General features: G+C 40.5%; 1 protein-coding gene across 4 annotated transcripts in view; it reads left to right on the top strand.

Moving 5' to 3' along the window:
- GPAM (glycerol-3-phosphate acyltransferase, mitochondrial) overlaps nt 1-15,248 on the top strand; it is a 244,005-nt gene that overhangs the window by 200,340 nt on the left and 28,417 nt on the right. For all 4 annotated transcript variants that reach the window (XM_078643773.1, XM_078643774.1, XM_078643772.1 and 1 more), the window contains exons 15-16: nt 1,051-1,315; nt 8,202-8,341. In XM_078643773.1, the coding sequence (XP_078499899.1) occupies nt 1,051-1,315; nt 8,202-8,341 (405 nt within the window). The remainder of the gene's footprint in view (nt 1-1,050; nt 1,316-8,201; nt 8,342-15,248) is intronic.

The raw sequence follows: 15,248 nt of genomic DNA, 5'->3' as shown, positions 1-15,248 counted from the left end.
CAGCCTTCTTAACCCTCCACCTTTACTTTTTGTGAACATTCTTAGAAAATAATTGAGCTTCTTGACCCACAATAAGCGGCTATGCATGCGACGCGCTTCATCCTACTTGATCTCATGTGGTGTATCTCCAGAATCTTTGATCCTTCTTCATTCTTGTTGTCAGACAATTACATGTAAAGATGTATGTTGTATGGCATGTATGATGACCATGCTGTCATCCGTACTACTCCCTTTTTAACCAAAGGACACAGGGTTGCTTTTCGTACAGGACTCTGTTTCCCTCAGGGACCTGGTAGAAAAGCACAATAATAACTAAACCTTACATCCTTCCAAGGAAAATCAAGTAGCTTGTTATCGTAAAATTGCATGATGTATCATAAAATGAAGACATAGTTACATAGTATTGTTAGTATTAAAATTCACAGCCCTTTTAAGGCATGTGGTTAATGCAAAACTGTTTCTTCCAACAACAGCATTCTCCCCTATCCTTACTTTGTGGGTTCAGTTCCACAACTCCTATTAATGTTATTTTCCTTTTCGATGATAAAAAAATACATTGTAATAGTGTTGTGAAAGAATGCAAAATGGTTTGACGGTGACATTAAATGGGTGAATGGAATCGATGCAGACTGTCTTGCATGTCATTGTCATTTTGGATAGATCTAAAATATTTTTGATCCTGACATTGTTTTTGTACATGTTGTGAGGTGACAGCTTAATTTGGGGGTTGCTGCACATGTATTTGTAAGTTAGATGATTGATATTTTGAATTGATTTAAATTTTTATGATGACGTAAGGTGTTTAAAGTGCAATCACGATGCATGCGTAGAAGAGTTTTCTTTAGTGGGTATTTTTCGGGTTACATAGTGAAGTATAGACCGAATGCTTTAAAGATGTAGCTTGATTTAAAAACATTAACTATAAATAACACTGATTATTCATATGCCAGATGGCAATTCATTTTGTCATATGAAACATGTACATCAATGTTGATGATTGATTGGAAGCAGACATTTTTGCTTCATTCGCCTTTGGCTTTCTTTGCGCAGGGAATAGATTTGTCCACATTGGTGGAGGACTTCTTTTCCATGAAGGAGGAAGTTTTGGCCCGTGACTTTGATCTGGGATTCTCAGGAAATTCGGAAGATGTGGTCATGCATGCTATTCACTTGTTGGGGAACTCCGTGAATATTACCAACACCAGCCAGAACAACGAGTTCTTCATCTCCCCAAGCCTTACTATTCCAGCTGTCTTCGAACTCAATTTCTACAGCAACGGGGTCCTGCACGTGTTCCTCCTGGAAGCCATTATTGGTATGTTCGAGAATTGAACAGAGAAAGCTATTTTTTACGCAATGCATACTAATGCTGTTAGTTTTGAAGGGTCAATTTGTGTTTGTACCCATGTACTTGCACTGTAGGTAGATTTTAGAACCCTGCCTTTAACTGTGCACTGTGTGAGAGACTAACATATTCCATTGCCTTTGTGTTGCAAATGCTGAATCCACAGTTCTTTCCAGTGCCACTGACTTGCATTGGTGCCACAGCCCCAATAGTCAGCAGAGGTTAAGTGGAAGATTTTGTTTACGGAGCTTGCAACACCTCCACTGTTAACTTAGATTTTACCTGTTTATCAGATTAGAAAAGACAGACAAGCAATGCACTGATATTCCGTGATATTTATTTTCCTTACGGAATGGTACGTCTGCCAAATTGTACACATTAACCACATTCACAAAAACATTAACAACATTCTCAGTAATTTATAGAATGCTATCTAGCTTCCTGTAATCCCTGCTTTTGACATCATAGCTCCACTCTCGTTATGCGTAGAAGCTGGGTCATCTCCACAATTTATAATGTGAAGTGCCAGTTACTGGCTAAAGACCAGTTCCATATATTGACCCCCCAAACCCCCTTTTTAGTTTAAACATTCATTATTTGGGGCCAAATAGTATACAGAAATGTGCATGTGTGGCGTCGGTGAAGAGGACTTAATAGACTGGCCTTCTCACTGTAGCCTATTGGAGCTTCTAATCATAGCAGTTAACATTTCGACAAAGTGTAAGTTGTACACTATAAATGCTTTCTTCACCAGCGTCCTGGTGCTCAATCTACTTAGCAGTTCATATACTCCACTTAAAAAAAAAAACACACACAAACCTTTGCTGATGACCAATTCTTCATATTTATTCAATGTTATTATGTAACAAACAACATGCTGTCTGTTAGTGATACACATGATTAACTGGTATTTTACATCAGTGGAGGATTGATGAATGTATGGCCTCGGCCGAAGCAAATACTCCATCTGTTCTTAAACTAGGACTCAGCCGAGTGGCAGAGTGGATGCAGGCGAACCTCCTGAAATTGAACGGAGACCAGACTGAGGTGGTCATTCTGGGCAAGCATAAGCACCTCTGGAGCCCCGCACATTGGCTGTCAGAAATGGGTCCTCCACCCCTTCCAGTGACGCAGGTTGCAAACCTTGGCTTTGTTCTGGATGATTCGCTCTCCATGCGGCACCAAGTGGTCAATGTGGCAGCCACCTGGGGTGGCTCCGGAAAATCCTATGGATGCTCCCAGTCTCGACGAGGCGCTCGGTGGTTCAGGCTTTGATTACTTCTCGCCTGGACTACGGTAATGTGCTTTATCTTGGAGTTACCTTGGAGATTCAGAGGAGACTTCAGCTTGTCCAGAACTCGGCTGCCCACATCCTTTGTAAGGTCCCGTGGAGATCTGCTATCTCTCCCTTTCTCAAGGACCTTCACTGGCTCCGTATTGAAAACCGAGTCAAATTTAAAGCTCTTTGCTTTATGCATAAGATCAAACAAGGGTTGGGTCCAGCTTACCTACAGTCTCTTGTTCAGCAATACTCTCCATCTCGCCTTCTTAGATCCTCATCCCAAGGAAACTTCCTGATTCCGTGTTTCAAACTGATGAGAATGGGTGGACGTTCTTTCTCTTGCGTTGCCCCTAGGCTGTGGAATTCTCTTCCGGTTACATTGAAACTTGAACCATCTTTGATGAAATTCCGCTGAGACCTTAAAACCTGGCTCTTTCCTCAATAATAACTGCGATTTGTAAGCACTATTTCAACTGGCGCCGGGAGACCCCCTGTGGGTAGCTGCGCGCCCTATAAATTCAACTGCAAATACAAATACCCCTTGGTAGCAATTTATAGATTATATCATATTATTAATACAGATTGTTGGCATAAAGTGTACAAAGATGACAATTCCTGATGGTCCTGCAGTCCTTTCCTTCTTGTGGAGAACTTGAAAATTGCTTTAATGTGATACTGGAGTGAAAATTGAGCTCTTCTCAAGCAGAGTAAGCGCCTGAGTCTATGCTCTGGGTAAAATTGTCACTGTTAATCTGCACATGTTTTCTTCCTTATACCGTCCTATTCTCGGAAATGTTTCTTATTCACTGGCTGCCCAGCCCCTTACAGCCGGACAAGTGCTGAACTTCTGGCTTACACGGAGTGGGCAGTGCGGTGGCTTTCCAATGTTTTCCGTCTGCCACTCATGCTAAGAGCAGCCATAATTGGTAGTGGGATAACACTTCTTGCTGGGCAGACAATCCCTGAAGTTGAATGTCCTGTCCTTCTGGGTTGGTGCATCAATACTGTATGCAGCTAAACTGCACCTCTGGTGAAGTCAAGAAACTTTCTTCGCCTTTGCAAAGCTTTTCAAAGTAAAGATTTTGCTTACTTCACCTGCCAGGGTGATTCCCTCTCAGACAAATATGGATTGTCTTCACACGTTCTCACTTCTCACACTTCTAACGCTCCTACCTACTCATTATCATTGAAGTCAAATTATGTCTTCCGCTTCTTCATGGAAGTTCAGGGTCTACCCAGGAAGCGCCTTCTCAAGGTCCTCCTGCCATCCGTAAATTCACATCCATTTAGCTAGTGGTAAGAAAATGTCTGTCATAAGGAACGGTTTCGGGGTGTCTCTTTATGAGAAGCAGGGAGTAGATCCCAAGGTATTTTGAAATTGGACAAATTCAAACCAATCTTTAACAGCTTTCGGGGAGCCTAGATTTTTTTCACTTTTTCTCCATGTGAGCTGGATGGCATTTTGTCTGACTAGCTTTCTCCCCATATGCAATTCGTCATAGGCACACCTCTCCAGCATTCTACTAAGCATTTCACACTCAACAACCAGTCGGAACACTTGTACCGGAGTGAATGCACATGCAAGCTCCATGTGGTCTTCGCAGTATCCGTAACCTCTCTATGCATAAGTCCAACTTTCAGTCAGACTATAGCATACTGGGCATGCATCAAAGTATTAATTTCATAAAAGCCTTTTTATACATCATGACCCATACTAAGCCCATCACAGTCCTCTCATGTAAAAGTGCTCAACCACAATAAAATGAAAGCTACTCAAGGAAGCTGAAAAGGCTTAGAAACACAAGTGTTTGACAACTTCTTATCTGAGGAGAACCATCTACTCGACAATCTCAGTCTTTTATTTTACATACCATGAAAATGTTCTCTCATCCTTTAAATTGCTCTGCAATCTCGAATTGCTGCAACTAGACTTTGCAACCAATTACATATTTGAAAATATAAGTACCAAAGAAAGTTGAGCACCAACAAGGAAAGCAAAGCCTCTGTGCTGTGAAATTGAAATATGTGTTCTTTAACTTGGAACAAGCTAGAACCTCTTGGCAAAGTGAGCCTTTCCAACAGTGCAGGCCATTAGTGATGTATTTCAAGTAATGCAGTGTTAATGTTTGAGATTAAAGCTTCATTTACAGTTTTGAGGTTCCTTTACTTTTAACTTGGTTTAGCATGCCTCGAAACCATGCCACTTTGCAAGTGACAGCACCACTGCACTGGATTGAAATCTCTTCTGTTCCATAGCCTTTAGTGTTACAGTTAAACCTGGAATGGGCTTTACAGTAAAACCTGGAATGGGTTTAGCAGTATTTTAACCTAATGACTGCAAATTACATGAGATAAACCCGGTTGTGTCATTTGATTTAGAAGTAGCAGTGGGAACATTCTGAAATGATCAACTAAGGGAAATAGGTCTCAGAAGAAACAGCGTCTTGATGTCTATAGTCACACACAAAGAAATGGCCTAATGTCCTGACATTGTATTTGAAAGAAGCATTTGCAATTTGTGCTGCAAATCACTTCTGATTTTATTAACCAACCTATATACTAATAGGTCAGTTTGCAAAATAAGGGATCACAGGGTTGCCGAACGATGTGCCTAATTAATATTCATTACTCAAGTCTCATTTAGGGATCTCCAATCGGATACAGTGACGGGAATGGTAGCCTACAAGGGACAGCAGACCATCATCCCTGTGTTTGGATTTCAAAATGGAATTAATTTAATTTTTTTTTTTAAGCAGTTTGATTTCCTTAAAAGAAGCTGGCTGTTTAAATAAAAAATATCAGTTTTGATAAACTTCAGCGAGAGTTGGTAGTGGTCTTGTGAAGTTGCCTCTCTGATTTTCCAACGGGGAAGGTGTTTAAGGAGGGCACTCCGCCCCCCCCCACCCCCCCCCCCTTGCAAATCAGTTATCACCATAACTTGGAAGTCAGTAACTTTTTAATGGTTTGCAACTGGTTTTGTAGCCACAAACCATTGATACATACCTTATTGACTCACAGTTTAGAAAGAAAGCTTAAGCACGCCTTCCCCACAAGGAACACTCACCCTTTAGTTCCTTCAAAGTAATTTGTTTTCCACATTATCATATCAGCTCAATTTTTTGCACCATTCCTGTATGTGAAGAATCCCCCTTTTCATGTTTTTCCTCATTATATAAGATAGTTACTTTTAGTTTTGCTTGCTTTCATTCATTCGGCCAGTCAGATTTGTTTTGCCTTACACAACTCATAGGCAGGTACATAATCCTCACAGCAAGCATTGAATCGGTAAGTGGCAATGCATAATTCAGTTAAGGCTGCGAGCTCACTGAAATGCTACGGGTCTTCTTTTTAGGATTTGACTTTGAATGGCTGGTGATGTCAAATGTTGAGGGCTCACTCTTTAGATTAGTGCTAAATAGGTCCAGTTTAGGCCGCACTGATATCACAATCAATAGATTGTCCAAGTACGGGTATTCTTTTTATGAAAAAGAATGAGGTAACTACTAAGCAAACCCATGACATAATTTTAATATGTACTTTGGCACTTAGCTTACTTAACATCATCAAGTAAATGTTTCAAACACATTCTTGCTCAGCAGGAGGGGAGTGCATGCAGAAACATCAGGCTTGCAATTACTCAAGAATTTAACCTAGTCTGATTTCATCATAAATGAGGTCTCTTGCATGCTTGGGATCTCACAGGGGAGTTTAGGGTCTCTACAAAATCAGGCCTGCCAGCCGTTCTTTGTATAAGTGTGTGAAGATGCAGTTTATATTCCACAACGTAGTGCTCTGGTTGGTTGATATTGAGTCGGCATTCAGCCGTTCAGGCAATCCGGCTTGCCCTATGTATGGCACACAGCACCAGCAGATCGCGTCAGCAGAGTGCAGCTGATGGAAATTCACAATGACCTAAATGACTGTCATAGGTGCGCAGTGGGTGACAGCCTCATCTTTTACTCTTTATGTAGTCTCTTCCACAGGTACACCTCGGTTACAGTTGCAGGAGGCTACCAGGAGTGATAGGCCACCACATGTAACACACGGGTCTCATGTCTTCTAGGTGCAAGGGCTCACAGTTGTAGAAATCCAGAAACCTTCCTAGGGGTCCCACTGATACTTGGTCCTTTTAAACCAACAAAGAAGATATTGGCACAGAAGCTGAAATATAAAAGAGACCCTTTATTATCCTCAAATGAGTGAGACTACGTCACACAGAAGCCTTAGCAACTGAATGAGGCAGTCTGAGGAGTGCAGAAAACAGAGGCCTTATATATGCTTAGGGTTACATAGTCCGCATAAGACCAAGGGGCAGTCCTGGCTCATGTAAGCATGCAAAATGGCTAAGATGGGCATACAAGATCTGCTTGCTCAACAAAGTGGGAGGAGAGATACTTCTCCATACAGCAGCAAAAATAGCCTGACAGTTTTATACTAGAGAAGCAGGTGCATTCTACTAGCTAGGCCTTCTGGGCATGTGCGAAGGTGGAAGGTGCTAAATATAGTTTGTTTCTAGGCAGATTACAAGAGCAGTTAACCCTGAGGGAGGACAGAGCACATGGCGAGCACATGGCAAACAAAATAGCTGCAAAAAATATAAAATGGCTTTCACAAAGCGGATAAGATAACTTCTAAATACGGGATGGCTTCTGCTAATGCTAACCCATTGCTGCCAATTTACAACACATTGATGATGAGCAGGTTCATGGGTTGCCTTTCCAGGGCCAAACGTAAACCTTGCACACGTGGTATTTCGTGGAGCGTACAATCTGTACCTCGTACAGTTTTTCTTCACACAGGTGTGAGGACTGTCTTCAAGTTTAAAAGGTGACAACGTGCTATGCAAGGGCGTGCAGTATTATCCGGTTCTTGGGATGGTTGGCATTTCAAGATGTCCAGTGGATTTCGGTTTGTCCCAACCATTTTGAGAAATCCAATCCTTTCAGAGTGCATTTCTTCATTCGGGTAGCCAACCCAAAAAGGCAACATTTGTAGATGAAACTGGCACCTTCCCTAATATATTGCAAGTAGATGGTTCTGGACTCGAGCAGAGAACTTCGGATGAGGTTGTTGGTTAATAGCCCATCTTTTCTGTAAGATGTAAGCCAGCAGTTCTAAACCTGCGGTCCATGAACTCCTGGAGTTTGCAGCTGTTTAGAAAATTAAATAATATGAATAGAGCAGCAATGTTACAGCAAACAGGTACTAGTATGAGCCATTGGTGGCCTCAACAGAAGCAGCAAACTCTGATGCTAACACTGCAACCTTAGGGATAACATATAGTCTGGTGTCCATTTATGAACTACTGCATGAGTTTGACAGAAGAACTAGTATGTGAAGTTTAGGCTGGGCACTCTCTTAACAAGTAACACGTCCTATTATGTGCAGTGGTGTTGTATTGCACCCAAAAGTGGTCTGGCTCAGCAGGGTCCTTAAAATGTGGTGCTGGTGGTCACTTGGAATTTACACCAAAGCCTTTCAACCCATTGTTGTACACAGGATGTCTGTTGTTCCATTCAGGAGGGTCTGCTTAAGGGAATAATTTACTTTATTGTGTTCCATGCCCTGCTGCAGCCTGCAGTCTTCATGCCGAAGAGAGTAAAAGCTACAGTGATGGGTCCCGTAACGCCTCCCAAGGCATCAGCCAGGAAGGACTCATACGCACTGCGGCTAGCCTATGCTACCTACTTTCTAATGAAAGCATCATCTCACTGGTGAGTTCAGTAGTTCAAGGTTATACTAATATATATGTTTTTCTTCATATCTAAATTAAAAGTCAAAGTGCTTATATTTACAAAAAACCTCAGTGGTGCAAATTGTTAGTAATTTTGTAGGTAGTTAAATCCGAGCAGTTAGCGGGTTAAATAGGATTTTTACATTACTCTTTAACGCTGCACATCCAGGTATTTTATCATAATTTCTCCAATGTCAGCAGATCTTTATCCTCTCCCCATTGAACGAGCTATAGTTTTGACAAGAAACTGCAGTTGAAGGGTTCATTAGACTAGATATTATAATTTGAGACTGCATGAGAAATACATTCTGCGACAGTACACAATCTGGCAACACTATTGCAATTATCTGAAATGTAGGCCTCGTTAGTCTTGTACTACATTCTTAATGAATAGTGGTTTATCCTCATTTAATTCCTAAATTCTTGCAAAGTATTTCAGATTGCAAGCGTTTTAAGTCTACTTTCTGCTCCCATACCTGATGCATTTATTTGCTGTCACTTCAAATATGTTCGTTTTGCCAGTGTACATACAACACATTAACATACTGAGACGTATTGAAACTTACGAGGTGATTGCATTTGAGACTGTTTCACGTAATTTTTTTTGTTTTTGTTTACATTGACATTCATTTGTAATAGTGACTAAGAATATCTATTGACACAATGGACAATAAACGCATTGATCTGCGTCTACAAAAACAGTTGTAGTTTATCAGTGGGATGCAACAGAAAGAAAAGGGAACAAGCATTGGTAAATGCATAAGGTTTCACCTATGTGATTAATAATCAGTTGTTGTCTAGGTTGTAGCTTGCTGAGTAGGTGTTCGATAGAAGTTAAAATCTGTTAATATGTTTTGACTTGTTTATGTATAAAAAACAATATATTGTGCTGTTACTAGTGGTATAGTGCTGGTAAATATTAGAAAAATGAGAGGGAAATAATAGAATTAATTGATGTGATACCAATATTCTGTATTTAGAGGAGTTCTGACTACTTTTTGGCCCGGTGCCACTGCACCTGCTGTACCATTAAAATCATACCCCTAGTGCCTGCAAGATAACTGGATTTGTAACTGCCTGTTTAGTAGTCAAATATAGTAATATTTGGTGTTTAGAGGGGTTCCTAGAGCTTTGGGCCCTGGTGGCACTTCACCTTGTGCACCACTGAAATCATAACCCTATGCCTGCAAGGTACCTGCACTTGTGACTGCTTATTTAGTTGTTGAATATAGCAATATTTGGTGTTTAGTGGAGTTATGACAACTTTTGTCCCTGTGTCACTGCACCTGCACCACCATTCACATCATGACCCTAGTGCCTGAGCGATAACTGCACTTGAGACTGCCTGTTTAGCTGTAAAATATAGCAATAATGCATGTTTAGTGGGGGTGCCTGGAGCTTTTGGGACAGATGCTACTGCACCTGCTGCACCATTCAAATCATGACCCTGTTGCCTTCAAGATAACTGCCCTTGTGACTGCCTGTTTAGTTTAAAATTTTAGCAATAATCAGGGTTTAGTGGGTTCCTAGATCTTTTGGCTCTGGTGCCACTGCACCTGCTGCACCGTTCAAATCGAGTCTTTTAACTGCAACATAACTGCAATTGTGACTGCCTATTAAGTAGTAAACTATAGCAATATGTGTTTTAAGAGGAGTTCTGACAACTTTTGGGCCCGGTGCTACTGCACCTGCTGCACCATTCAAATCATGACCCTGTTGACTGCAAGGTAACTGCACTTGTGGCTGCCTGTTTAGTAGTAAAATATAGCATAGCTCTTGTATATTAACATGTAATGTTTGTTACAACATTAAGAATTTGATCATAATGACCAAAAAGATTAAGTTAAAAAAAATCGATCCGATAATGTCTACAAAGTGCAAAATAGGTACTAAGCCATGAATAGGAAATGCCACAAATATTCTAAGGCTAAAGCATCTGCTTTACACAGCTAAGTAATAAAAAGCAAGCATTCTAGCATACGGTTAGAAGCGGTCTGCCTTTTTCATGGGAAGAGATCTTAGCTTGACAATGAATAGGGCTTAAACAGTGTGAACAGCTTTAGTAGAAGTATTGTGAATGCGTGCAGCCAGGGGAAGGTAACAAAAAAAGAATTCCACACAAAAGCGAATGGTCACAATAATTTGGCAAGGGGAACTGATTTTAAGATGCATTAAATGCAAGAGTTCACGCTGGCGAAACCTGAAGGAGAGAGAAAAAGAGAAAAGTACAAAAAAGCGGAAATAAAAACCTAGTTTTCAAAAAAAACCTCTGGAATCTGGAAAGTCTTTAACCTTTGCATAGTAGTATTTACATTGGCAATTTCTTTTTCCCTGTATAATCACTACACAGATGCAAGCCTACCTTAGCAGAAATTCAGGAAGGGAAGCATTCGTTAGCAGTAGCAGTTTTTTGCAGTAGGGAATTAAATTAATCATTCTCACTTATTTTTAACCATAATGTTCATGTGGTTAAGTGGCAACCTTCTCTTAACAGATTTTAATATTTGATTAGGTATATCGTCCCAAAATGTTTAAATGGGTGGGCATGAGTTAAAGATTTGGAGCTGTTATGCCTAGATATTGCAGCCTTGGCATCATCATATGTCACAGTGCCTATGTATTCAAGATGGGAAAAGTAGAGCCTGACTGCAGTAATGGAATGTTCGGCCAGTCATTGCCATGCTTCTGCCATCCAAGGTAATTTCCAGCCAGACCCCATTTATAGTGATTTGTCTTCCTCCCAAAAAACACCCCATGGTCTCATCTGACTTCTCTGACTTTGCCTAGCACTTATTTTCTACCTCCTAGCTCTGGGCCTTCATACTAGGCAATCTGAAAATCTGCGTTGATGCCCCTACAAATTCATACAGCCAGAACATCTTTGGAGAAATGAATACTCGATGCTTTGCACAATTGATTGAATTCCCTACTGACTCCAGAGGACTGCTGCCTTAATATGTTGTTCTCCACAATTAATCTTCTCCACCTTAAAGGAATCCAGAAGTTATCCTGGTCAGAGCACTTTCTAATCTAATCAAATTCTTCTTTGTAGGTGAACTCTGTCATAAATGTCAACTCTTAGTAGATCCAGGGCACCCAACTAAATGGAGAAATTTGAGTAAACTGTAATCAGAAAACGTCACTTAATTCCTCCTGGATTCATGTGACCTACACTAGAAACCTCAAGGAAATCCCACCACACCTAAGAACAATAGTTAAAACTGAACTTGATACATTCGCCCCCATTTCAACTCTTAAGCCAAGCCCCTTAAAGATGAGCAATTGCTTTATGGAAAACCTCTGTAAATTAAAGTAGTAATTTACAACATTGGTAAAAAGATGGAAAAATCCAACATCCTGTCCGATTCCACCTCTATTACAGGACGTAAATCAGCATCTTTCCTCTGTCAACTGTCTCCACATCTAGAATCAAATGGATTTCTAAGTTAACTTAAGTCTGATTGCAGACAGTCAGGGAACTGATATAACTCTACTAAATATATTAGAGTAAATATTCAGCTTCCGAAAGAGGACATTCCATGAGCCTTGATTTTATTACACATCTCAGCCTAATTGACCAAGGGGTGATCTTCAACAGACGTAGGCAACAAAATTCAGTTTCACCGTGCTCTCATGGATTACCTCCTTCCTGCAATATGTACATGACTCCGCTTACCTACGCAATTTCCTACCACATGTAAATGGATGATACACAGCTCCATCTTATTGAACTAGATGACTTTGGAAACACTTTAAAGATTTAGCAATGGAAGCACAAAAATTGTCTTTGCTCCAATGCTTGCAGGGAAAAAGAAATCTTGCTTTTCGATCTTCTCTAGCCATTTATACTTCATTTGTTCTTACCACGCTTACTGGGACCTACTCCACAACTGTATAAGAAGCACATAACCTTGGTATGTTAATCGACAACAGTCTCTCCTTTAGTCCTGAAATAAACTCTCCAAATCAGTTTTCCTCCACCTGCATCTGTTGAAAGGTGTTTTACCTTTCCTTCACCACTCTCAAAATTGCACTAATGCTTGCAGTGGTTATCTTCTGTATTGACTATTGCAGTAGCTTCTGCACTGGCAAGTGTAACAAACACTTCCATAATCTTCAAAGAGATGAAAACCATGTAGCTTGATTCTGGTTTGTTTAGAAAGCTATGAACACATCAGACATGCTTTGAGTTCCCTCCATTAGCACCCGGTAAAGGAAAGATTCATCTTCAAATCCATTTCTGTCACCCACAGAGCATAACACAGTCAGCCAAGGTATTTGTATCTTAACCTTAATGTACTTTCCAATTTGTTACAAGAAATTCAGAGGAAGAATCCACCATATACAAGGGCATCTCTGTGAAGCTCTATTACCAAATCTCAGACCAGAAACTGATTTCTTCAAATGTAAGAGGTCACTTAAAATCCCCATTAAGCAAGCCTTGTTCCCAGACCCAATCCTTGTGTTGGCTTTCTCTGTCTCTGTTTATTCTGGGCATGCCACTTACATTCCCAATACATACTGTCACCCTTTAACGGGTCTCCTTAACTATGAGGAGTCTACCTAATGTTTCACCACTATTCCGTTATCATCCATGGGTAAGTACTCCCATCAGGTTGGAAATTGTCAGGCCACCAAAGACTTTCCTCCTCGCTGTTTTATGTATCATTTTCCAAAGTGCTCTGTGGCTAATACATTATGTTTTGCAGAGCTTTACAAACCCCAAATAAATAGAATATGTATATATTTTGTTTGGCAGTTCCGGAGCCTACAATTTGCAATGTAGACTGGCAGGCAATCAACATCTGCCCAATAAGGACTTATGGGTGCAGAACAGTGTCTGTGGATAGCAGAGTTGTGCTAGGGCAGTGCATAAACCGACTACCACAAAGGAAACAATGAGTTCCTAATCAGTGGGCTTTGGCCCATCCCTTGCTTATAATTGGATGGCTTGTTTAGCAATCTCAGTAGTCTGCTCTCGATTTGATGACTATTCTGCCTGTTCTTGTATTTGTCCCAACTAGGAGCATTTTGGTCTTGCAGTGTTCTGTTTCGATAAGTTGTATCCTTTCTCTACATTCTTGAGCGAACATTTTAAAAGATGTTATAAACTCGTAATATAGTGTATATGTGCTCTCTCCCCCACATGGTCTGCTTTCAGTCTCAGTGGGGTTTTTTGTGGGTTTTTTTAATGTTGAGACTGCCCGTCCGCTGCAAAATGCTATCAAGCTGCTTGCTTTCTTTTATTTGGATTAGGATTCCTTTTGAAACTTACCAATTTACCATTCTAACATGGCGGTCTATCAATTCAATTCAATGTAAGCTATATTCAGTTATTTGAATAAAAACCATAAAAGCAAAAGCAAGATACAAAAAAAAAAAGTCAGCAAAAGCGAATATTAAAATATGCAAAGCATAGGCAATAAGAGAAGAAACACACATAATCAAAAACATCAATCATAAATCACATTAAAAATCTTAAAAGGGGATATAGAGATTATATATAAAATCCTTCCCAGCTTATAAAAAAGACAGCCATTACCAGACAGATTGGATAATTAATCACATGTTTTTCTTAGTCTCATAGCAGCTTTCAGGAAACAAACCAAATTAAAAACAATTACTTCCGAAAGCATTTGTAGGTACAAAAGGGCCAGTCGTTATTGAGAGAAATTCCTTCTTTTTAACAATGGAATAATGTATTTTTCCTTAACCGCATAAAATTTACAAAACATTAGGAAATGCATGGGGTCCTGTGGAGACAAATTGTCGCAGCTGCAGGACTTTAGTGAATGGCCCTTGTCGCCCCCGCTCCACCCGTTCGGGGGCGGGGGAAGCGAGATCTAAGGTGAAATAAATGTTCTTTTGCCCATTTAGATCAGTCCTAACAATTCCCTCCGGAAAGCCAAACCACTCACTCCTTCCTAGGCTCTGAGAAATATCCTTAATGTACTTGAGCCAGGGAATATGATGTGACCTTTTCAAGGGACATACAGTCTTTCAAAATCCTGGCCTCCGGCTTTGTCCAAATGTCTAACCATAGAGAAAGTGGTCTAAATTGTGTAACATCTATTATGTAGCAGATGCCCAGTTCCTCAAGCATAGACAATGTGGGGGCGCAGCGCGAGACACACAAGAAGCGTCTCGGGAAGGAGTTTTCTACAGTCTGTAGGTTAGCCTGATTAACATACCCCCAGACCTCACTCCCATAAAGTGCCTTAGAAATGCATTCTGCTTAATAAATCTGTAATAAGGCTTTGAGAGGTCATCTTTCTAGTCTTGAGGCTAAACTAAACATAGCAGCATTACCCATGTAAATTCCTCTTTCCTGCTCACAAGAGGGCGCCAACACAGCGACGTGTCAGGCAACAAACCACTTGAGAAAAAACGCTTGTCTTTGAGCGAACACTAGACCCCAGGATAAACCTACATGACTTAGTCGTGCAAGGACCAACCACCATCACAAAGGATTTTTTTTACATTAACCAATAAATCCAGATCCTCCATGAAGTTGACAAAAGAATTCAGTAACGACAGTAATCCACTGGCAGTTTTGGCTTTAAAGACAGCATCGTCTACATATAAGAGCTCCGGTAGACACCAGGTCCCCAGATTTGGGCAGTCTACATTGGTGTCAATCAAGGCCTGCTCCAATCTGTTAATGTGCAAGTTAACTAGCTACGGGGCCAGGATACAGCCCTGTGGTACCCCTCTTTTAATGTGAAAACTTGTGAAATTTAAGTTCATTTGAATAACATACAGAGGTCAAGGTATTCATGTGCAGATCTTTTGAAAAGAGGACAATGTTCCGATCCATCCCCATGAATATCATAATCTGCCATAGTTGTTCTCTCGTTTTACTCGGTTAAACGCTGAGGAAAGATCTA

The sequence above is a fragment of the Lissotriton helveticus genome, chromosome 5_1 (assembly GCF_964261635.1).
Source record: "Lissotriton helveticus chromosome 5_1, aLisHel1.1, whole genome shotgun sequence".
Lineage (NCBI taxonomy): Eukaryota > Metazoa > Chordata > Amphibia > Caudata > Salamandridae > Lissotriton > Lissotriton helveticus.
Note: the sequence above shows the minus strand (reverse complement) of the source record. Positions and strands in the feature narration are given on the sequence as shown.